The following is a 26,649-nucleotide window of genomic DNA, read 5'->3' on the forward strand; positions in this document are numbered from 1 at the left end:
TGCATATATACTAAATTACTAATAAGACAGGGGACCAGGGAATGTGCATTGATTAATTGACCAAATCTGTACTTCCATTGTACTTAAACATATTTAACCTTTGAGTGCTCCCACAACCCTCCTTTTTTATATATCAAAACGTTTTTTAGCCAAAATAAAAAGACTGGGAATGACTATTACATTTGGCCTCCGACTTGCATGTAGAAGATTTAAGAGAATAGCATAACACCATGTATGTTGCAGGTGGGGAGCTTACCACTTTTATTTAAAGTGACCACATGTGCATCAATGTTTCGGGGGGGGATTAACCCTCGCTTCATACTGACGAGTGCCGACCGTCTAGAGAGATCTGCACCACCAGGGCAGGAAGCATGGTGGAAAGGGTGAGAGGTGCGGTTCATCTACACACGACTTGCATGACCAGCTGCCAACAATATGCAGATGGTCAGATATCAAGCAATGGGAAATGTATTGAATATTAGGGATACATTTGCTTCGGTGATGTACCACAGAATAAGCGTAGTTTTAGGAAGTATATCCTAAAATTTGATTTTTATTCTGTTAAACATGGTAATCAATCCATGCTTTGGTGATAGACATTTACATGAATGGCTTTTTTATTCCAATCAGTGCCACATGATGCAGCACCAGAGATGCAACTAGTTTGGATAATGTATAGCTACAAGTCTGAGCAAATCAGAGATATCCGATCACATATCCATGTATATATATATTTTCAGCTCTGTGGCACTGAATAGTCCATCAAGTACAGCAGCAGAGTTTCTACAGGCAGGCACAGTTTGGATATGGGTGCTGACAGATCCAATAGCTAGTGTTTTGACTTGCACAGACTGTTCTTTGGCAGCGTCCTCTCTTCCACTTGTCTCCACTTTAGTGCAATCAAACCCTGTTTAGCCCCTTTCTTTAACCGTTACTTTCTTATTTGCCTTCCACAGTGCACAAATCACACCTTTAGTAACAGATATTTTGTCCAAATTAAAAGCAATGAACTCAAAACAAAGCGGGAAAACCAAATAAATCAAATCAATAAAGGGGATGTTTACCTTTAAGTTATCTTTTATTATGTTCTAAAATGGCCTATTCTGAACAACTTTATATATACTTTAATTATGTGCCTTCTTCTTCTGCTTCTTTCTAGCTTTCAAAAGGGGACTCTGAGCGGTTGCTATTAATCTATTGTTCTGTGAGGCTGTAATTATACAGTATTGTTACTTTTGATTATTATTCTCTTTCTATTTAGGCCTCTCCTATTTATCTTATTTAATCCACTGCCTGGTTGCTAAGGTAAAGTGGACCCTTCTTCTTCAGACCATTCTCTCTGCTACAAACTAAAAATTGGTACCAACTAAAGTTAATGAGAAGCAAACCAAAGATAAAATTAGCAACAATAAAAAGCACATGTGCGTTATTTGCATTACCCAATGTAAATAATATACAAAAAAAGCAAAAAAAAATTAAGCTACTGGCACAGGGACCATATTCTTTCCCGACACACATTAGCTGATGAAGAAACACTCATAGCAACCCCTACCATCTTTCCTTCACTTAAATTGGAAATGCCGGGCTGCCCTGTGTGCCTTGAGGCTAAGGTGCAGCCCATTCAAGTAAATGACAAGCTGCACAGCCATATGTGGGCACTGAAAAACAACACAGACCTTAGAATGTTTGTTTGTGCTAATTAGGGCTGTTTTCCATCAGATAAGTAGGCTGATCTCATTCGTAAACCTGCTTATTACAAGCAGATGCATTTAATGTCATTAAATGTCACCCAGTACAACATATGGATGACACCTGAGATTAATAGTGGGATGTAGTTAAAAAAACAAATAAAATAAAAGCGCAATGTGAACAATTTTGATTTGCGCAAATTTAATTTAGTTTTGCAAACCTGCAAATGCATTTAGCCAAATAATTTAAATTCTGTAGCCTGACAGCGTGCAGTGTATGTAGTATAACTTCTTACAGAGAAATATTATATTTGCACGAAAAAAATGACAATGTTAATGTTGGAGGCACATTATTTGCAAAAGTACTCCGCAAATCCTCAGTTTGGGAATAATTTCTCTTGCCAGTTTCTATGTAGTAATGTTATTTATACCTGCCCGCCAAAAGTCCCAAAATGGTAGCCTCTATTAGTTTGGCTAAAATACTACTGGCTTCTCCCAAATACCTTACTATTTCAGATGCCCAAATTATTGTACATTGATTTTCTCAAGGTGATTATTCACTTGCAACATTGGCAGCCAGATATCCCCGCTGCTTACTACAACACCATGGGGGAAATTTACTAAAGGGCGAAGTGACTAACGCTGGCGAAAATTCGTCATTGTGATGTCATTTCGGAACTTCGTCGATTTACTAACGGGTGCTTGCTTAACTTCGCTAGCGAAGGAGATAGACTCTAGTGGTACTTCGCACCCTAACGCTAGTCGAAGTTGCGATATGGCAAAGAAACTTAACTACGCTAATTCACTAAGATTGAGATTTGACTGAACGTTACCTCTTGCGCCAGACTTGCCTTCACCACCTTAGGCAAGCCGAAGTGCAATAGAGTAGATAGGACTTGGCCAAAAAACAGTTGAAATTTTTTCTAAGTCCCAAAAAACGCTGGCATCTTACTTTTTACAGGGTGATAGGCTGCAAAAGATCGTAATTTTTTTTTGGGGTACTCTCCTTCCCCCCTACATTTCCTAACATATGGCACCTAAACTATACAGTGGGCACATGTGTAGGACAATATAACAGCTCTAGTTTATTTTATTAAGGTTCCCTGGGCTTGTGTAGTGTAATGTATTTGCTGTAACATATACGTCCATTGTACTTTAACTTCCTGCCTTATGCAAAGTAGCCAACGCCAGCATAACTTTGCTTTGCTTGCCGCAGTAACGCTAGCGCAACTTCGCAAATGTTCGGCACCCTGGAAGCAACTTCGGATTTTCGGGAATTATCGTTGTTCTGGCAAATCTACGCCTGGCGAAGTGTTGCAATGTCAGCGAAGCAGTCGCTGGCACAATTTCGGAGGGAGTAAATTTGCCCCCAAGTGAGCAATAGGAAACTGATTAGATGGAACAAACTATGGCAAAACTGATATGAGTACTAGCACTTGTGTTTGGTTCCCCACACCAGATGGGAAAAGATGTGAGAAAAGAGAAACATTTTACAAATGTTTATATGAAAGACACTTTTCTCCCTTCCCCTCTGATCCACAAGTTTTTATTTTAGGATGCCTAAATGTAAGTTGGCTTTTGAACATAATATAACATTATGTGGAAATGGCAGACCTATCTTTTTTTGCATTGGGAGGGACCTGGTTGCAGTTGCACGTTTGCCAAAACAAGGAAGTTTGCCTAGACTTGCTACATTCAATACAAATCTTGTACAGCTTGAAGGTATCAAACAATGTTAGAGAAGTTGCATGTCTCAAACAAATCTTTATTTGGAAAATAAGTGAAATAAGTTTAAAAAGACATGAACCAGGTGCCATACTGTAGTGGGTGGTGCACGTGGGCTTTACATAAAACATGCTAAGAGGAACAGAGAGAGATCTAGACAGGTGCAGGGAAGCACAATGTTCCAACGGAAAGAAGTACCGGTAATTCGTATTGCTGTGATGAGATGGCACACAGGTGTTCAACACAGGGATAAATATAAATTGAAATTGTACAAGATCTGCTTGTATTCACATTAAAAAGGTGAAGTATTTTCAGTTTGTTTAATCAGGGAGGCATACATTTAAACTAGCCATACCCTAAAGATCTGCTTGGACTAATGACTGGATTATAATAGCTGCCAATGTAGGCTGTTGGGAGAGTTCTCACCCAGTCATTAACATCAGGCCTACTGTACCTGCTTGATATTGGGCTGGATTTTTGGCCAGATATCAGGCGGACCCCATACACAGGCAAATATGCTGCTGGCAATCTTTTGAACAAATGTCCTATTTTATGTAAGAAAAGTTTTCATTCTATGGTTCTGTTTATCTCTTGGAATGACATTTGACTTTCTGTATAACGACTAAGAATCATTTCTATTTTTCTGTTACCTTTATGTAAACGTGTCCTGTAGAACATTTTCAACTGTCTGTCTTGTGTCTACACAGCAGCTTAATCATATAAACTGTAGCTGTAAAAAACACAATTTTTTTTGATGTTTCAGATCCTTTAAAGGAGAACTAAAGCTTAACTAAAGAAGTAGGCTAGAAAGGTTGTACATTATATTTTGGGCTTCTGAACCAGCCCAAGGCAACCACAGCCTGTTAGCAGTAAAGATCTGTGTCTCCAAAGATGCCCCAGTAGCTCCCCATCTTCTTTTCTGCTGATTCACTGCACATGCTCTGTGCTGCTGTCACTTACTGAGCTTAGGGACCCACTCACAATATACAGTACACATAGAATAGAAATGTCACCGTTTAAGGCTGATTAGTAATTAATACAGATAATTACTACATGGCAGCACAGAAACCAGTGCAATTAGCATCAGAATTTAATAATCAGCCCTGTAGCATCAGCTTATATACAGACAAACCTCAATTTCTGCTGGATAATTAGTGACAACCCCAAAGCTTAGCTTCTCAACAGCTGCTCAGAGCCCACTGAGCATGTGAGTGTCACAGACACTTTCCAAGATGGTGACCCCTTAATTTTTACGGTTTAGTTCTCCTTTAAAGGGTTGATTTTCTATCTATCTATCTATCTATCTAGATATAAATACTGTATGTGTGTGTCTGCGGTAAGCAATTTAGATGTGCCACTAGGGTGGAAACAGATGTGATGTTCTTTCCAACAGTAAGACGATCAAGCACAGTTTTTTTCAATTATACTCCCCTGCCTGACTTAATTTGTATTACCAGGTAGGAGACCATGTTCGGGAATACTAACATCTGGCTGCCCTGGAATAAGACGATTAGGCAACTAACTAAATAGCAACCCAGCAATAATCTCCCAGTTTAACCAATTGCTCCTGTTGTTGCACATTAGGTTGAAGGAGTTCACTACTACTGCATTCTAATTAGGATCATGTACACGGCCATCTTTTATTATTACAGGCAAAAAGGTAACCATTTTTAAAAATGTGAATTATTTGCTTAATATGGACTGTATAAGAAATGGTCTTCCTGTTATTCAGTGCTTTCTGGGTAACAGGTTTCCAGATAAGGGATTCCATTCCTGTAGAACATGAAAGATCTCAAAGTATACATACATTTATTTGAACTTTACTCCCAAGAATAAAGTATCAAGGCAAAACACTAGGAATTTTCCTGTATGCCATTAGTAACCAAAGAACAGCTCAGGTTGTCTTTAGAAATCATAACAGATATTGGGGCAACATGGCACCCACATACTTTGCAAAGAGCCTAGTCCAAAACTGTGTGGCTGCCCCCAATGGGCAAAATCAAGGAGAATGAGTATATGTCATTGGGAACATACCTGGGAAGGAATGACCTTTCAAACAGGAATCAGTATGAGGCAAATAATAAAGAATACAAAAACATTTGCTTACAGGCGTCACATGGTAACTTGCAAAATATTTGAAGCGCCTGTAGCAATCTTGTGCGAATAATTATTTATTGGTTTGGCTTGAAGGGTTGTATTGTTCTCCCAGTCTCAGTGTGTAACTGTCCATAGCCCTTTTCTTATTGCAGCTAATAACGTCTTCCACACTCCATTTATTATATTAATGGCTACCAGTCAGGATTCCTCCATTCATCTATGACAAGTGTCTTGTTCAAAACTTGTTATTGCTACATGGCTTGTGCTAAATATGTACATTCCTATAGGTTCATGTAAGAGATTTATATGGAATTTCTGCAGTGCTTAAAATTCTCTGGAAAGACATATTTGTGGTGATTTAGTGCCAAAGAAGATACCAAAATTGTGATAAAGCACAATGGGCAACGCAAAAGCAAGGTTTGTCTGCCAAACCGCTGTTATTATTATTAATAATAATATTAATAATAATAATCATGCCAGTAACTGGCTATGATTTTCTCTGAGCCTGCCCAGGATTCATCAAGAGGAGGGCCCTTTCCCTGCAGGTAAATACGTTATTGCTTTATTCATGCAGAGCCTATAATAAAGAGTCACAGCAGCAGAGGGGGCCACTCGCTAGTTTATGTCTAACACAGGCTTGCAAACAGCTGTCAACCAACTGGTAACTATCTTCTTTTTAAACATATTCAGGTCTACAGAAAGCTTTAACAAAATGAGAAATGAATGTGTTTATCAAATCATATACATTTATAGAAACCCAGATATTTGAGATATTTTATATTCTATAGGTACGATGAGAAATCCTTTACCCAGAAAGCCCCATATTATGGGATGGCTATTTCCCATAGACTCGATTTTAATAAAAGAATCCACATTCTGGAATAATAAAACAGCAAACTGCTTATTGGACCCATAACAATGTTTAAAATTTTTTAGTAGACTTGAGGTATAGAGATAGAGAGAAAAAAACCCTTATACAGAAGACAGGTCCTGAGCATTCGGGTCCAATACCTGTATGTGGTAAACAAACTGGAAAAATGTATAATTTAGTCTCTACATCTCATTAGGCAGCTTGCAAATGTTTGCCGAACGTGCTCATGAATGTATAAGGGTCAGGGCACACGCTCAGATTCGGGTAGATGAGTCGCCCAGCGACAAATCTCCTTTTCTTCGGGGAGACTAATCTCCCTGAACTGCCTCCCGTCGGCTAGAATGTAAATCGCCAGTGGGATGGCCCTCGGAGCGATTCGTTTTCCAAGGTCACCCAAAGTTGCCTCACGAGGAAACTTCGGACAACGAAGAAGAAGAGGATATTTGTCGCCGGGCGACTAATCTCCCCAAATTTGAGAGTGTGCCCTAACCCTTAGGGCTGTGAAACACCAGATTGTCGCTACAAGTAGCAGTGATCCGAAAGACGACCACTTGCCACTTTTTATAGACAGCAAAGAAACAGCAGTAAGTAGGGCCAGATCTGCAGATATGGTCTAGAAAAAAAACACAAGCACTTTTCTGACAATAACCCATATACAGGGCTGCCTGCTGACAGTTAGGAGCAAAGAGATCCACAGTGGTTTTGATTGCTGCTACTCATGTCAGAACAGTCAGTGCACCATAGCAGAGCCCTTATAGATACTTATAGCACCTGGACAGTCTTTCAGCTCTGAAGAACAATCAGCCGGGAGATAAGTCTCTATTTTGTTATTATGTACAGAGATAAAATCAGGCAGAAATGACAGCGCTGTCATGTTATGGTACACGCTGTGCTAGAATGAAGGATTCATTCAATGTGCCCAGAACATGAACCACTATTTTTAGATGCGGACTGATTTTGGTATTATTACAAAAGTACATTTCACGAAGATCATAAAAAAATTATGTTTTCTTGGACTTTAACAAGCGCTGGAATGCTTCTTGCTGAAAGGGCGATAAAGCTCTGGGAGACCAGAATTTGTTTATTTCCCTGCTTATGACTTATTCTCAGATTTTATTGGCATGACAGCTTTCCCTTGGTCACAAATAGGTGTAGGGATAATAGCTGTGTTCTTAAACATGCAGAGAGCATGAATCAAGTATAAAGCAAGTGTAAAGCAAACAACAATACGAGTTACATGTTCTTACCGGGATACTGTCCAACGTACATCCCTTTGCCAGTTGGAAGAAAGGGTAAAGTAAAGCCTACCTACCATAAAGACTCAAAGCATTTACAGTACATATCACTAACCACAATAGCAATAAGTAGCCCTGGAACAGCTTTGGATATAAATGGGGGTGAATTATTACTAGTCCTGCTGAAACTCCACTGGGGCTCAGTTATAAACATTGGGCAGTAACTCACAGCAGCCAATCAATGATTTGCAGCAGGTTAAACGATGGTTGGCATGGGTTACTGCCCAGGTGCAAATTTGCCCAGTGTTTATAAATGAGCCAAGATGTGCTTGACTTTGCTGGAATGTACAAAGAGAATTTGAGAGGGTGGTCTGGTATATAAGGCCCTGCAGGTTCTTCATAGATCAATGAAGTCATATGAAAAGCCTGGGACCAACACAGCATCCCAGACTTATTTGAAGGAAAGCAAGCAGATACAAGATTAACCAGAGGTTTGCAAACCTTTTCTTTTATCCATAGATCCTGTAAGATTTCTTGATTCAGACCTTTTCTGAACCATTCACATATTTCATGTACTCCTCTTTAACATCTTCCCTTTTGTTCTACCTTTCCCCATATATGTTTTTTATTGTGCACTCAACCTCTTAAATTCAATCTTCTTCGGATCACCATACCTTATATAAACTATAAAATATAAACGATAAACAAGCCTAAAAGGATTGCTTCACCACCAATTTGGCTTTATACAGCTTGGTTACCATCAAGTCCAAACTACTGTTTTATTTTTACAGAGGGGAAAAAACCAAAATAACTAAAAAAAATCTAAATGATTTGCTTAAAATGAAGATGGCCCTAATTTGGCATTTCTAATACTGGGTAGCGGGTGACCCACAGAATGGGAAACAAAGCTATAAACTGGTGTGAAATTGCTTCCATTATTTAGAAAAAAAATCTATTTTACAAATTGATAGAATGCAATCAGGCCATAAATTATCATTCTAGGCCAATGTACATGGAGAATTCAATAAACACCACAGTGCTGTACTGACTGGAAGAAAGTTTTACTTTCAAACCTACATGTCCAGTAAGATAGGAAATAATTAACATCATTTAAGAAGGGGTGCTTCCAGTATTTGATTACATTGCCTTTCTGTGTTTATCATCCTGTAATTGCTGCCTTGGTGTATACTCTTCCAGCTGTTATCCCAAAACCATCCCACACAGGAACACAAACACAGTAAATACAGGTCGCTAAATGGAAATGTACGCAAAGAGTAAACCGTAAAGAGCAAAGCGTGATGGATAAGGAACACCGTTTTTGGAAACAAATTATGTTGTTCATCCCTTTACCTTCTGACACGAGATCAAAGCAAAGGCCAAAATGTTTTTTTTCTAATTACATAGAGATGTTACAGAGGAAGCCAATTATGATAATCTAAAGCTGGTTGTACACGGTCCGATTTTAACTGCCAACTCAGTCCCCCTCAGATTGAGTCAGCAGTTTATAGGACAGTGTAAGCCCTTCTGATAAGGGGAGGGGTCTTTGTTCTTGAACTATAAGGGGGTGGGATTTCTGAGAAGTTTAGAATAGAAATGAAGAAAGCTATTTCACTCACCATTTTTCCGCTCCTTGAGAGGAGGTAATTGCTGCACAGATTTCAATGACAATTCCTGGAAGTCATGAGCAACAGCTTCACTTTGTGGACTATGAGCCAAGCGCAATAATGATCCAGGTTCCTCTTTCATATCTTGTGCCATATGATGGTTCATCTTGGCTTAGGGACAGAGAAAATCCCAGGGTCCTTTTATTGCACCTGCAATTACTAAAGAAAGAAGAAATGAAATATTTAAACCAATATTACTTGCCCCATTTATCTACCTTATTGTATATATTGTATCTAACAAGATACAAGCTCTAACAAGGGGGTGGAAAGATATCAGTTGGAATCCAATTGGCTTGGCAATTGCCAGTAATACTAAACCACATTGATTTAAAGTTTTACTGACATTCAAAATAAAGTTTCTAAACAAATTTCATAAACGTTTCAGGGTTTGTTTTCAAAGTAATTTCGCTCTGTTTCAGTGGATCTCCGCCAAAAAACATTTTTGCATAATGCACATTAATTTTAAGTTTTAAGCATCTTTTCTTAACACATTTACTGAAAATTTTCAGTGGTTTTAAACACTGAATTGAATATTGTTAAAGGGATACTGTCATGGGAAAAAATTTTTTTTTCAAAACGCATCAGTTAATAGTGCTACTCCAGCAGAATTCTGCACTGAATCCATTTCTCAAAATTTTCTCAAGATTTTTTTATATTCAATTTTGAAATCTGACATGGGGCTAGACATTTTGTCAATTTCCCAGCTGCCCCTGGTCATGTGATTTGTGCTTGCACTTCAGGAGAGAAATCCTTTCTGGCAGGCTGCTGTTTTTCCTTCTCAATGTAACTGAATGTGTCTCAGTGGGACATGGGTTTTTACTATTGAGTGTTGTTCTGAGATGTACCAGGCAGCTGTTATCTTGTGTTAGGGAGCTGTTATCTGGTTACCTTCCCATTGTTCTTTTGTTTGGCTGCTGGGGGGGGGGAAAGGGAGGGGGTGATATCACTCCAACTTGCAGTACAGCAGTAAAGAGTGATTGAAGTTTATCAGAGCACAAGTCACATGACTTGGGGCAGCTGGGAAATTGACAATATGTCTAGCCCCATGTCAGATTTCAAAATTGAATATAAAAAAATCTTTTTGCTCTTTTGAGAAATGGATTTCAGTGCAGAATTCTGCTGGAGCAGCACTATTAACTGATTCATTTTGAAATTTTTTTTTTCCCCATGACAGTATCCCTTTAATTATGTAACTGTTGGCAGTGGTAGTAGTAGCTAAAGAAAGAGGACCAACCCAGAGTCTAAGGTCGATGTGACATTCTAGTACTTCAATTCCGAAAGGGAGAACCTCCCAGTACCTGTATAATATAAAGACTACATTATACCATATTGTGTCTCCTTTCTCTCAAAGCAAGTTTTCTTTGCTCCTTTGGTTAGGAGCTATTATGCACACTGAGCAATACAGTGGATAAGGATGAGGCTTTCTAGAAGAATCTTTACTCGTTACCTGTGCGCTATATGTTTATAGACTTGTTTTTTGTGATTTTCAAAACCTAACCTTTATGTATTTAAAGGATGCATTTCAACTATTGTTTGATTCACCAAGCAGGGTTGCCACCTGTATTCACAATGCCTATGTTGTTTCTAGGCAAGGTAAACAGATAAGAAGGCTGGTATATGTTTGTAGGAAAGGTGGAAACTTAACCCAACCTGTGACCTGATATTCAAACAAAAGGGCTGCTGTTGATGATTCACATCTAGGCAACCAATCAGAAAGAGCCTGGTACACATTTTAGCAGTGACATATTGAAGACACATTAGATGGCTTATTTGCACCAAGAAAATGCAGAACAACATAAGAGACAGTATTTGCAAAGGGTGTGATATATGAAAGACAAATGTCTACAATAGTCGGCCAAATCAATTCATTGCACATTTAGATCAACCCAAAGTACTGTAGGTGTTTGAACTCTCTGGTTGACTCATTAGAGTGAGGCCTGACCAGTACTGATAACTCTAAACTGCAGCATAAAGTGATTTCCATATGGCACCGCATTACTTATAATTTATTAAGTGCCAACATTTTTCACAAAGCTGTAAAATATGGGAAAATGACAAACCCTGCAACAAAACAAGACAAAAGGCCAGAGGGCTCTGTTTGTGAAATCTAATCTCAACAGCATGAGTACATTGCTCGGCAAGAGCTTATTCATTTTATTTATTTGAAGGATAATGACAGTTAAAGTTGCTACGTGCTCAGAGTGAAAACTCAACAGATAATTGATGTTCTAATAAATCTTTTCCAATTGCAATTGATATATTCTTAGACAGACTTGCAATGCTCAGAGGTATACTGTAGTTCCCCATTTATCTACACCAGAGTATACAATGCCTAACTTTATTTAGTATGACAAACTGCTGTTTCATATACACGTAGCTATTTCCTGAAACCCCACAGTAATTTGACATCCAGATAGCCTGCACAGTTGCGGTAAATATCCCTGTAGTTAGACTGCAAGTTAATTTGTGCTGAAAAAAAAAAACAATTGTCAATCAAGTCTAACTGTTCCATATAACCCCATATATATATATAACCATACCAGAGTCTCTGGAAGAAAAATTAGCCTTGGTAAAATACAATTCATACTATTCTTTTAGGTATTTACATTTATAGATGTTAAACCCACAGTGCCCTTGGTTCTAAAGAAGTACAGGGAGTCCTCGACTTACATAGACCCGACTTACATACAACGGCTATTACTGTAATGTACCGTGGTTTTTTTGGCCTTTGTTGGCATTTAGCTTTAATACACCACCTGCCCCAATCCCACTGGCATGTGTTGTCTACTGCAGAGCACAGAAAGGTAAACATACATATGCATAGAAAGGTAAAAATAAATACTATGTTAAGACATACATCTGTCTACCCCACATTTAATAAATAAATGTATATGTTTTAACTTGCATACAAAACTTACATACAAAACTTAAGAACAAACCTTCAGACCGTATCTCGTACATAACCCAGGGACTGCCTGTACAACATCCAGCATCAATAAAACAACAGAACTAATTTGGAGGAAGAAGCATCGACCTTTTGGATCTCTCTTCCCAATGCCCTGATATAACAACGCCCAGAGTGAAGGCTTATGTTGTGCATACATATAAATGTACATCTCTTCCGCCAAGTGCCAGACAAAGACGTATACCAGCGCTGCCAGTTTCTTTCAATGTACAGGTAGGACTCACTAGCCAGAAACCGATTATCCAGATCTCCAAATTGTGGAAAGGCCATCTCTATTTAAATCAAATTAATTTACATTTGTAAAAAAGATTTCCTTTCTAACTGTAATAATAAAACAGTACCTCATACTTGATCCAAACTAAAACTTAATCAATGTAATCAATTAAAACAACCCCATTTGGGTTTATTTAATGTTACTAGACTTAAAAAAGGAAAGTCAACCCCAAAAATTGTTTTTGCCTAATAAAAGAAAAGATTATATGTAACAATGTAGCAATATACATTCATTACAAATTTTCTATGTTTTTTTTTTTTTACGTTATTTGTATATGTATTGCTATTGAAAGCAGTATTTGTCTGTCCCTTTCTATTCTCTGCTCTGATGGCTCAGACTGTTGATACAATGTAAGACAAGGCAGCTGACTAACAGACCTGACTTTGCTGGGGAACAAAGACTTTTGCAACATTATTAAAAAAAAAAGAAACAACCAGGAGTTAAGCAAACGTTGCATTCAATAGCAATTGTTTTTACAAAACTTTAAACACACTGAACAATTTTTAATAAATGTATATTGGAAAGTTGCTTAGAATTATGCTTTCTTTTATCAGGCGGATTTTTATTTTGGGGTTGACTTGACCTTTAAGGTATGGTCTTTCAAATTACAGACAGATCCCTTATCCATAAAACCCAAGTCCTGAGCATTCTTGATAACAGATCCCATACCTGCATAAAAGATTCTTCTGAAAGTTTTTTATTTTTTTAAGGATCTTGCATTATAGGACTTGAGTCAAGGCTGTGCTGTTAAATGTGGGACCTACAGGGTGGGGAAATGAAGGACTGCATCCAGTCCCTGGCCTCCAGCTGTACATTGAGTACTCAATATTAAACATGACAGTAATATAATGCTCAAATATTTGCTATGCAAGTTTAATGGACTCTCTGGCAATTAGCTCACAATGAAATACAACAGTGGCACACTGTCGGTTTTTTTTGTTTTTTTTAAAATGTAATAGAAACACTCTCTGCAAAGGAATCAAGCAGAGAACTGCCAATGTAAATGAGAGTAAATTATATTGCCCATAGGCACTTCTGTATCCTATTCTGAAAAGAAATTTGAGCAAATGTACAGGGTGTGCCATAATAAAGATATAGTATAATAAGGAACTGGAAAAACAATTATCTTTGCATTACAAGTTAAGGTTGCAGATTCATTTCCCCAGAAATGTATAATTCAAATCAAATCTAATAGATGCTGCGTGTGAAACCGCTAGAGAGCCTGACTTCTAATAAACTGCAAGAGCTCCCATCTTGAGAGTACAGCAGAGCCTGCTGAAATACCTTGTGTTCAACAACATTCAAAGGCTCAAAAGTGGAAAATAAGCTATCACATAGCCAAATTATCCCAGCGGTACCTAAATGATACACTGAAGCTGAAGATTAGGAATGCAGTGTGTTCTATATTGAAATGATTCCATCGGGCATCCACCAGTCAATACAATCTTCAGAATTCCACTGCACAGAGCTGGCAGGTGCCACAGACATTTTTCCCCAGCTGCTGCAATGAGTTCAGTCTTTCTGGCTAGATTGAATAAACGTTTCCCCAATTTTTCACATGATCTGGCAATTTAACAAAAGACCACAAGCATCAGGACTCCAAAACGAAAGTATTAATAATATAAAGTAGCTTAGCGACTGGCCAAACTGATAGCAATCAAATATATCCACACCAAAGAGGGCAGAATGGATTGGAGGTCAAAAATTAGGGATGCACCAAATCCAGGATTCAGTTCGGGATTTGGCCTTTTTCAGCAGGATTCGGATTCGGTCAAATCTTCTGCCCGTCTGAACCAATTCCAAATCCATATTTGCATATGCAAATTAGGGGCGGGGAGGGAAATTATGTGACTTTTTGTCACAAAACAAGGAAGTAAAAAACGTTTTCCCCTTACAAAACATAATTTGCATTTGCAAATTGGGATTCAAACTTGGTTCGGTATTCGGCCAAATCTTTCGCAAAGGATTCGGGGGTTCGGCCGGATCCAAAATCCAACATTTTAATACTCCCTTGCATAAAGTGTTTCCCCTTCACAAAGTGGGCATGTATACATACTGTAGAGCAGTCACCATTTTAAAAGTAAAAAAAAAAAAAAGTCCACATGAGGTATGGCTTTTCAGCAATTTATTCTGATGTGTGCTGCAGACTGCAGTTGTTCCCCTGCAGCAATCAGAAACAAAAGGGATAAAGACTTATTTAAACATAGTTTAGGTGGTATATTTTTCCTATTTAAAGCAGTTCTTCCCCCATAACATCAGGTTTCTAGGCAGGCAGTAATTTGAAAGCCAAAGCTTCTACATTTCAGTGCGTTGGTCAGACAAGGATTACCAAAAAAATTGGGAGCCTGCAGGTTGTGGATAAGATTTTTGGATACAAGTTCATTTGAAGAATTTTCTGCTTCTTCAATACACCTGAATTGCTCCAAATGGATCATAGCACTGGCTCTTTAACACAGCAAGCTATTTTTTCTCTCTTTATTTTTGTCTGGACACAAAACAAACTATAGCCTTATACTTGAGTTGTAGGTGTTCTCAATCTTTGATAATCAACAATCTCCTGCAAGATCAAACATGAGTATTAAAGGATGCTGGATGTTGTAAGGCCACCACTACGGACTTCAGTGATGATATTAGAACCAATGACTACAGTAAAGAGAATGATTGTGAACTCTTTGGTATTCCCTGGATTATCACTAGTGCAAATTTGGTCTAATCTAAATCACAAAAACATATTCACTTAATCTGGTTAAACTAAAATCTCACAAATGATTCTTCTTTAGTGTTGTTGGTAGTAAACCTACTGGTTAAATATTCAGTCTAGGTTGCAAAAAATAGAACATCTCCAAAAGACAACTGGAGTCCAGCAAGATCACAGATGGAGATTAAAAGATGTGGGAGACACGTATATTTTGGCTAATGGCAGGGTCTGCTTTCCTCAAGAAAGAGCAGTTCAGGTGAATCATGCCCCAAAAGAAACATCAGAAGACCTTGATGTAAAGCCTGCATGTCCCATTGTACATCAATCCACAGTAGGATAAACTATGTACAAAAAGAGAAACTTCAGGAACTTCTGAAGAGCTCCTGGGGAAGTCTGTGGACAGTTAAGAAAAAAACTGAGCTCTCTGGCAAAAACGTCCAACGCTATGTCCAGAGGAAAAAAACTATGTGCACCAACATCAACCCAAGCAGGAAGCAGCAGGAGAAAGAGCATCATCTTTTGGGCTTCTTTGTTGTCTAAGGACCTATACAATGTGCTATCAAAAAAGGTTGGAATAGAATTTAAAATTGTAGCAAATACTTTTACAGGAGTATATCAGGGTAGTTTAGTTACAGCAAGTAGATCCCCAGCATTAGTAACCAATGGCCCTAATGGCTGAATGGAAACAAATCCATCTACTGGAAAGTCTTCCCCAAGGCTGGATTTGACCTAGCCCACACTACCTCCCCCTGCGCAAGGAGCACGGAGGAGGAGCCAGAGCACAGGGGAGCTGCGCACTCCCAGTGCGCCTGAGAAAGCGTCTGGAGCGACATGCCGCCCCTAATGCTTTGCTGCCCTAGGCCCGGGCCTTTGTGGCTTCGCAACAAATCAGGGCCTGGTCTTCTCTATAGCAGCAAAAGGAAGACCAACTTCATAATAACTCCCATGGTATGGGAAAGAGATGTTGGACAAGCAGGTATATAGATACTTTTGAGCAGTCTTGTAAAACACAATTTTGTAAGTCTGATCAGCAGCTACAGGAATTGTTTGGTTAAGGTCATTGTTTCCTAAGGATGTTCGACCACTTAGAAATACAATGTTTCACATCATTTTTCTGGCTTGGGCTGTGAATGTTTGAACAGTGTATTCATCGACAAAAAGACGAATGTGTCTTATTAGTTTAAGCAGATTTTGTGTGTCCATACAACATACAGTACTTATGAGTAATTAATGTAGTAATCCAGGAAATACTAAAGGGTTCACAAATATTTTCTTGCAAATCTGTATAGATTTAAGGCTGTGCATGAGTTAAGGCTGGCTGGGTTTTCGCATATTTTAATTTTCCCTTTAATAAAAGCAAATCTGTAAACCTGATACAGGAACAGATTATTCTGGAAAATTAGGCATTTAATGGAGTAGTGTTAGAAATGCAAATAACTAAGAAACCAGGTGCAAAATACTAATAATAATAATGAATGCTATAGTAATGTATTTTGCCAGAAACACTGGAATGTAGACCCTATTGAAATGCACAATTAAAATAAAATTGCCTTCATCAATTTAGCAATCTACATTTTTTATGTAACCAGTTTTGTTTTTATCTGTTGGATACACAAAGCATAATAGATGCCAGCACATCAGTGTTAAATTTATTTTGTTTGCAAAAAGCAATTTGCTATTGCTTTACCAAGTTCACAAGCATTTCAACAACAAATTTAAAACCACATGCACAAAAAATTTTTTCAAGATAAATTTTATAGGAGTAATTTGCCGGCATGGCAAAATTTTCCTTAAAATGGAACAAAAGTCGATTACTTTGTTGCGCACATTGAGAAGCATCATGTTGGGTACCACACTAGAACGCAATACGCTTGAATTCAAAAGCAGCAAAGAACAAGAAGTTTAATATACAGCCAATATGCTCTACAAAGTCCTTTCTGGGGCTTCTCCTTCCATTGAATATTTCATGCTCTAACGTCTGGTCACCTGCAGCTTCCAAGGCAGCTGGCTGTCACTCAAGGCATAGTGGCATATGTTGCTGCTCATCGTTTAACATGAACATTTGGCGACTTTTATACTTTTCAGTTTTGCAGGAAAATAGGACAATGTTTGACCTAAAAATGCATTTCAGTGACATTTATAGGATATAGTTTAAACCATATTCATAATTGTATTGGCAGATATATGCACTGTTTTGGTCCCACTAATATGTAAATATAAATATTGAAGAGAATTTTAAATATAGAAAATTACCCTTTAAAACACTACAAATAACATGTCCGGGCAGGGGAACACCCCTGCATCGCTATGCGGATGCTTCAAGCCCAAACCAACAAGGGGGGACTTGGCCTCCCTAACTTAACACTATATTTTTATGCCAATCAATTGGTATACGCTAGGTGATGGCTTAAACCAGACCCTAATAATCAGGCCACTGTTCTGGAGGCAGCGCTGATCTCCTCATTTGAAGTTTTGGCCAACCAATTGCATAGGGGTCTGCCATCTGTCTACTCCCTAACGCCCCCCATGAAAACAGTGACCTAGGTGGTCTCTAGAACAGTGACAGCAGCCTATAAAAAAATCAAATAGCCGGTCTACATGGACACTGCTCTGGGGAAACAACACTTTTATTCACTTTCTTTTTTTTTGTGTTATCTTTATTTAGATTTTTCCATACAAGGATATTCAAAAAAAACTTCACTTTCAGGCTATCCCAAATGTAAGTGCCTGGGCAACTGCAGGGGTAAAATACTTAGATGATATAATGAAACCCGGCGAACTCAAGCAATTTGATCAACTGAAGCAGGAATTAGGGTTGAGCAATCATATGGTGTTTCGTTATCTTCAACTTAGGCATGCATACTTAGCTCAATTTTCAGGGGATGCCCCTAATGTTAAAGAGCTTACTCTAGAATAATACCTGTGTAGGCCACTTCTTTCCAAACCTCTTAGCTGGTTTTATACCACTCTACTACAGGAAGACTATGACCCTATAACACACATCAGTTGTAAATAGGCTCAGGATCTCCCACACTAAGAGGAAGGAGCATGGAAAGATATTTTGGAGCAGGTACCTGGAATCTACATCTCAACTAGAGACAGATACTGTATATACATATAAAGTAATGTAATTTTGAGCAAGGTATCTATATACATGTATTTTGGGAATGTCCCAAGATTCAGAGGTTTTGGGCAGCCGTACTTAAGTTCATGGGATCCTCATTAGGACTACCCCAAATCCGAACTACAGAATATTGCCTTATGGAACATGTGGAGGACCTGAGTTTGTTAGCCAGTGACTAAGTCTACAGCAACTCCTTCATTTTGCAAGGAAAGACATTCTTCTGACTTGGAAGGCCACGGAACCCCCAACTTTTGGATCAAGCTGGTAGACGATATGCTTCCGAAACAAAAGAAGACTTACCTACACGGCACGTGGCTGCCCAGCCAAATTTGGGAAAATATGGGACCGGTGGTTGGTTGACTGGCATGGCTGATTAGTGTGTATCTTGGGCCGAATGTATTGATATGAACCTATTACATTACAAGATGTAGGTAACCCACCCCTCTCCACTCTTTTTCTTCTCCTTCTCCTTAACTCTCACTATCTCTACTATCCAAGTTAAAATGAAACTTTAAAATAAACAAAAACAAATAACATGTCCACAATGACATGAATACAGGCATAAGTATCATAGTATGGTAAATGTTCCCTTAACCATCTTCTATTAGATGTGAATAAGAATGAGTTTCCAGAGAGGGGAGTGGAGGAACATGAGTGGCAGCAGCTTTTGGAACCCAAACTGTGAGCAAGGGCTGATGTTCATTGTCAGTGCCCAAGCTCTTATGTATAAACTGAAGCAAATCCCACTAGAAATGTTAAAGCTTCCAGCAGAACATCTTAAAAGAAGCCAAGAAGGTTGTTTCAGCAGCAAAGAGAATACCAAGAAATGAATACCCTTGTTTTTGGATTAAGATGTTAGGCACATGTGTCTAGATACTTTTACCCATAAAGTGTAGCTGTATCCAAACGACTACAGATATGGGAAACCGTTTGTTTCTCATGGGCTCCATTTTATCCATATTCTTAAAATTGACCTTGTACTTGATCCAAACTAAGTTATAATTAATCCTTATTGGAAGTAAAACCAGTCTATTTGGTTAATTTCATGTTTAAATCAAACTTTAGGTTTGAGGATCCAAATTGAAGATCCAAATTACAGAAAACCCCGGGTCCCAAAACATTCTGGATAACAGGTTCCATACCTTTATAATACCGTCAAAGCTTCCTGAGCTCATAACCTCTGTGTTCATATATCATAGAACACATGTTGTAACTGTATAGCCCTGTTAAACATTTTTGTCACTTTCAAAAAAAGCTTTGGGTAATTCAAACTTTATTGCAACATACGACTTCCTAAAGCAGAGAAACTGCACCTTACATTCCTTCTCCTGTACTTCCCCAGCACTGAGTACTACAGATATAACAGAATAGGTGTTTTTGTCTCATCAGTACTACAAATACATGTTGCTTTATAATCAGGCTGAATCCTGACAACTCCTCTTAAAAAGGCTCCCACGCAGTCCTCGAAATGCAGTCCTATGGTTACCATAACTACACGGCTCTACTTATTAGAACAAAAACTCTTGGGATTGGCTGCTATATGGGCTAAAATCACACTCAAATAGTTTGCTGCAAAGCATTTATATTGTAAGCACAAAACATTGTTTTGAAGGTTTTTTTCCCAAAGAATTCATGAAACTGCGTTTATTTTTTAGGTAAGTGAAACGGAGAACAAAGGGGATAATCCCTGTGTAGTTTCATCAAATACACCACCACATCCAGTGTGACTAGTTTTGAAGGAAAACCTTATTTAAAATCGGCATAAATTGTCTAAGGTTAGTGCTAGACAGGCCTGTGTATAAGTGCAGGCCAAGAGACCGTCCCTTCGCTCCTACATTTAGTCTTCTGTATTAGCACTGTGAAGTTTTGGGGGGTCACACCTGGATTTGCACCAACATATAAATGCAGGCAACTCCAGCGTGCAAGGAAAACAGTCTGTTTTTTTTTTTTAAATCAAAAGGGCTTTCCAGCAGCAGTAAAATTGCAGAAAAAATGTCTTCAGCAACCAAAACTGAATTTTGGTTATTTTAGCAGAAACGTTTCCAAATCTCTATCAGAACCAAACTTGTGGTTGTGTTGTCTATTAAAGGGGTGACTCTTAAAGGGATAACTCAAAACTTATAGAACAGGGATATATACCTGCCATCCAGGATATATCCCCTCCGACTTCTTCATATCCCACCCCCCTCTGCTTCAACTCAGGGAAGGTGGAGGCACTATAGGAACCAAAATAAAGTACTAGGGAAAGAGCATCTAGAGCCACTGCACTGGCTTGGGTGCAGAAATATGGAGTGGATTTGATTAATAAATGCATACTTGCATTTTTCAGCACTAAAAGTTTCTCCCTGTGTCAGCACCCAGCCAAAACAGTGGCTCCAGGTGCAGATACAGAGGACTAAATATAGGAGGGGAAGGGATGTTTCTCAGCCTGTGCTAATACACAGCTAAACAGCCCATTCTGTCAGTAACCATAGAAAATGATTGGTTTGGGCATCATTAATTCAAATATAATACAGATCAGTGGTGTATGTAACTATAGAGGAAGAAGTCCACGCCAGGAAGTTACGTGGAACCACCACCTCCAGTCACTCTCTTACCTACAGCTGGGGAAGGGGGATGTAGGCAGCTCCAGCGCTGGGCAGGGGGGGGGGGCGGCCATGAAGGCCAGGGTGTTAACCACTGATACAGATATAGAATCTATTATCAAAAATGCTTGGCACTGAGGGTTGTCTGGTTAAAATATATCTCTCCTTAATTTAAATCACCATACCTTGCTAAAAAGCATTTCATTGTTAAATAAATAGAATAGGTTTGTTTGCCACCAATATGGATTTATGCATCATAGTTAGGGTCAAATACTTGGTACTCCCTTATTACATAGAATCAAAGAAAGAATATTATATTGAAGGAAAACATCTATATCCTATATAATAAAGTTGAAGTGTCTCTGCTTCCAGTCCCTGTGTCCGTGGGATTGCGCTACTGTGCATGTGCATGTTCTAGCGCCCGTTAATTTAACGGGCTTAATGCCTAGTAGGTGTATAATGCCCCTTTAAGCAGATACGGTTCAGCACAGGTCTGGTGATTTCCAACCAAGGTACTAAACTCCACTATATATCCTATATGACATGACACTGCTCAATTACTTAGCCCTATAGTGCCACCTCAGCTTGGGACTCAGTACAGCAATGCTCCAAGGTAAAACAGTTCAAGGCAAAACAATCACTGTTTCATTATCTGTACTAGACACAACATAATTATCACAGACAGCACCCTCTCAAATATAGCTAAATTTTGATGCCTGAGGTGGCCGAACCCAAATCCTTTAGGAGTTCCTAACAGTCTAAAAGAAAACCTTCTTAAAGATGAAAAATTCAGTAGATAAAATAACGTGCTACATAAAAATGTAATACAATGTAAAATGTTTAAACTGGTATGATGATCTTGGGAGAAACCTCTGAAATGTGCACACATATTTGTACAGTGATTTTATTGGTCTTAATGGATATCTTGATGACAAATGTATTGCGGATTGTAACGGCAAATCAATTATTACATTTTAACCATGCTCTGTTTGGCAACTTGGCTTTTCTGGCACAGAAGCAGACTTGTTGCATAAAGAATAGTTTTGCCATAAGACTAGAGGAAATACCCAAAGTAATCTTACAGCCATGTACTCCTCTGCTAGATGCAGATAAATAATAATAAATAATCATGTGATCCAATTCAATCTGTACTCCCCTAGTAATATATCTCCTTAAAGGATAATCAAACTTATTTTGTTGAATCTTGAATATATAAGAAGCCACCAATCATCTGACCTCACCAAGCATCTGCGCTTTATGTGGAGATGAAATCTAACCGATAATATCATACTTAAGCCATTGGTCACCATCCTCTACATAAAGTGCCTCAAGGTTGAAAATAAAAAGCCATTTTGAGGGTGTTTAGAAAATAGGTACTAATAGTTGCAAAAATATTCAAATAGGACGCACTTCTCTTACAGAGCAGTCCCATGTTCAGTCCTTGAGTCATTAGCACTGAACTTGTGCAACTCACACAGATATAGTGAGTTTTGGGGTTGATAAAGTTGTATCCAATCTTAAGTAAACAGCATGTTGGAACTGTGAGCCAAGGAGTCTGGGATGATTCAATAGATTAATCTCTAAGACAGAGTTTGGCAGCACTGCAAGGCAGCTGGTTTTGATTGCTTCGGCCTCATGTTTACATGGGATGGGATGACTGGAGATGTACAAATACTGCATAATGCAATTAGCTGAAGACTTTAGAAGATCACAGTGTTACAACAAAACAGCCCTAATGTTTCGAGAGGCTAAAAAGTTATTTGTTACTAGAAAATGAGCTTTTATCTAATGTTTGAAATATTTTATTTGGTTTTCACAATAAACCATAAAAATCAATATGATAACAAATAGTATGCAGAATAAGAAGATTAATACAATGACATATTAAACAGAATGTATATGAGCTTTTATCTAACATTATGAGATACGTGTAAATCACAAAATTTACATCCAGTTAAAGTGGCTTATGGTGTTCCCTTATTAAATTACACAAACTAGAACAAGGCACATTTTATAGGCTCAATAAAAGAACAATCGGCAATAAATAAAAAATGTTCAGTGGGGAAAGCCACACAATATGATCAACTCTTCAAAAATGCATTTTTTTCTCTAACGCAATAGTGTCTGTGCAACCCACACTATTGTCTGATATCATTTAATTCTGTACTATTTAAGGTATGAAAATGGGGATTTGTGAAAAGTGAAAATGTATTGCAACCAATGTTTTGTTATGTACTATGACATGCAATGTGGCCCCCCGTATACCTCTTGATTTTCTTGTATGCTTTGACTTTGTTGGGTGCACAAAATACAATTGCCGGATACCACTTATATGTCCAAGCACAAATCAGGATTTGAAGTGACAGCAGAGGCCTTTTTGCCCCCATCTTTTAGGTGAAACTTGCACGAAACGGCAAAAATAAATAAATTGATATGTCTACTGGATTTTTTTTATATGAGAAATAACGCTTTTGCAAAATGAAATGGAAATATAAGAACACAAATCTACTTCTGTAGAAGCACAATATATTTGATCTATGGATAATGGATCAAGCCCTTTTAAAGCAATGGCACACAAGATTGGTTGCCCAACATAAATCTCTTCTACTTTCAACTAATATAAATCGCCAGTAGTAAGCCATATATGGCACTTAGTTTTCCTGAAGTTGCACCACATAGGTTTGCCCCAGTGATTTACATTATAGCTGTTAGGAAAGCATTTGGAGGAGATAAGTCACCTGTAGAAGAGGAGATTTATCACAGGCGACTAATCTTGTGCGCCAGTGCCCTTAGGTTTCAGCAAGGTAATTAAATATGTATGTATAAATCTGTAAATGGTTTAATATCTAAGCCAATGGAAAAAAAAAACCTTTTCATTCGCAATGACTATTGCAAGAATGTTTAATGAACTGTCATTATGGATCCAAGTGAAGAGATATTTTAACACTAGTAACTACAGCGGGTTACAGTTCACTAGGTTTTTAAAAGAGATTTAAGTTTTAGAGAACTGAAGTTATTTTTGGAACCAAGCATAACTTAATCAATGGCTGGTACTGTACTCTATTTTAATATCTATTCAATCAACAACATTGTTTCCATCCATTTTCCAAGCCCCTTAGGTTGTGTGCCTTGGCAGTACACATGCATACACAGAGGCATAGTTAACAAGATTGAAGAAAATATACAAATCCATCAAACTTGATCCCATCAATCAGTTTTTATAGATCCTCCAGTCAAAGACATATAATTGGCTGCTTTGGACACATTTCAAACAAAAAACCACTGTATAAAATATGTTACATGTATTCAGGGGCCGATTCACTAAGGGTCGAATATCGAGGGTTAATTAACCCTCGATATTCGACTAGGAACTAAAATCCTTCGACTTCGAATATCGAAGTCGAAGGATTTAGTGCAGATAGTTCGATCGAACGATTATTCCTTCGATCGAACGATTACATCCTTCAAATCGAACGATTCGAAGGATTTAAATCCAATGATCGAAGGAATATCCTTTAGATCAAAAAAAGTTAGCCAAGCCTATGGGGACCTTCCCCATAGGCTAACATTGACTTCGGTAGCTTTTAGATGGCGAACTAGGGGGGGTCAAAGTTTTTTTTAAAGAGACAGTACTTCGACTATCGAATGGTCGAATAGTCGAACGATTTTTAGTTTGAATCCTTCGATAGTCATAGTCGAAGTAGCCCAAAAAAACCTTCGAAATTCGAAGTTTTTTACCTTCGAATCCTTCACTCGAAGTTAGTGAATCGGCCCCTTATTGTAAACATCATTATCCTTTCCTTTTAAAAGTTCAAAAACCTGTATGCAGCCATTTACTGAGATCCATTAGAACCTGCCCTAATGAAGCTTACAATCAAAGGTCTGTATTAAAAAGACACAAAAGACACTAGGGTCAATGTCATCATGATCCAATTAAAGGGGACCTGTCAACATAAGAAATAATTCCAAATCATGTTAACTGGGCAAAATAAATTTAACTTACACTACATTTTTTTATTTACATTTTGTTTCCTTCGATCTTGGAATTACTCAATCACAGCAAGCAGGAGGGAGACATTTTGTGGACACTGTAATTAAGACAAATTGTGTATCACCTCAAAATCTTGTGTATGCGCCTGAATGGGGGACCTAATGTCTATACACATTGTCCTACACAATTATAGCGTATTAGGAGGGAAGCGGGAATGTGAGGAGTGCTGAGACATCTAGGAAGTGCTGAATGAAAAGTGAAAGTAATTGACTGCTATAACATGTATGGATGCTTTATTGAAAAATTATTTGGGTTCTATGTTTAATTTGCAAACAACTTTTATTATACAGTTTTTTTTATATGTAGGTGACAGGTCCACCTTAAAATGTCTGCATGGTCATGGAGTGTGGGAGGAAAACACACAGGTAGCAAATGATGGTGTGAACTCTGCAGGAAAAACCACACTTGCAACCGATTGAGTCTGAACCCCCAACAATGTGTATTAAGAATAGTTGGCTTAGAACAAACTGTAGTTATTCAACTTGAAAGTTTATCTGAAGTTCTACAGGGAGTCTTGTCTGCTCACAATCCAGCTTTTCATGCAAGTTTAATGACTGCTATTGGGCATTGTAATCCAACAACCGCTTTTCTGAGTCTGCTAAAATTAAAATTGTATCACTGAATAATTACTTTATTTTATGTCAGCCTCGGTCACGGTTTCTTTATATTATACACAACTCATTAAAAAGAAGTTCCAACATGACACATGAAGATTCTGTAAAATAAACTGAACTAAACGTTAGGGAGAATGTGTTAAAAGTTGTAACCCATCAGATATTTGTTTTCAGACCATTGCTAAGGGTTGCTAGATCTGGTGCCAATTTTATTACATTACTCTGTTCAGTATGGAGCATGCGTTTTGAACAGGTCCCGCAATGCACTGTACATGAGCGTTTGTTCTCCCCTCCATTCTATCTGTTGATTGAGTTGAATTATGAATACCCAGTGAGTCTGAACGCAAAAGGAAAAATTTAATTTTTATTATACTTTTGCTTTTAAGTCTGTAAAATGCGGCTTTTAGCACAACTGAAGAATAACACAGTTATCCATCTAGCAATTATGTGCAAACTGTATACAATTTACAGAAATCATATTGCCAATAACTGCTGCTTAATCCACACACACTAACAGGCATCCGGAGTATTAAAAAGCATAAAGTGTATCACAGGAACTAGTGTTTATGATGTAGAGGGAAACAAATCCACATATTAAAAGCATGAAGGACACTTACTATCGTTATGGCAACTTTTGTGCCTCACAATGAGGCACGGCAACAATCGCTAGAGATGATGTTGTCATGTCGCCACTGTCATGTTGATTGAATATATAAAAATTCCTGCCTTTTTTACTATTTTTGTACCAAAAGTGATTTTCCCCTGATAAAGACCACTATGGTGGTCGAAACGCGTCGGGTTTTCTGCTATGATTTAAGTTGTTAGATATCATAAACTTTGATCTTTTACTTAAATCTGAGTGTGCAATCCACATATTTATTTATTTATATGATATTTAATCAGGAGGCTTTGATTGGGCGGCCCCCATTGGATTGGCACCTCAGCAAATTTACAGGGTGTGCACCTTCCAAATTATAGTCTGATGTTGATGGAATCCATCACAATGTCAACTGTATCTTTATTAACAATAGAATAATCCCATTAAAATGATTGCTATC

At 38.1% G+C, this 26,649-nt stretch overlaps 1 protein-coding gene across 5 annotated transcripts in view; it reads right to left on the reverse strand.

Moving 5' to 3' along the window:
- The window catches only part of LOC100301959 (uncharacterized), a 206,519-nt gene that overhangs the window by 108,535 nt on the left and 71,335 nt on the right, over positions 1-26,649 (reverse strand). For all 5 annotated transcript variants that reach the window (XM_018237143.2, XM_018237140.2, XM_041577606.1 and 2 more), the window contains one exon: positions 9,233-9,439. In XM_018237143.2, coding sequence (XP_018092632.1) covers positions 9,233-9,386 — 154 coding nt within the window. In that variant the 5' untranslated portion in view covers positions 9,387-9,439. The remainder of the gene's footprint in view (positions 1-9,232; positions 9,440-26,649) is intronic.

The sequence above is a fragment of the Xenopus laevis genome, chromosome 9_10S (assembly GCF_017654675.1).
Source record: "Xenopus laevis strain J_2021 chromosome 9_10S, Xenopus_laevis_v10.1, whole genome shotgun sequence".
NCBI classification, from domain to species: domain Eukaryota; kingdom Metazoa; phylum Chordata; class Amphibia; order Anura; family Pipidae; genus Xenopus; species Xenopus laevis.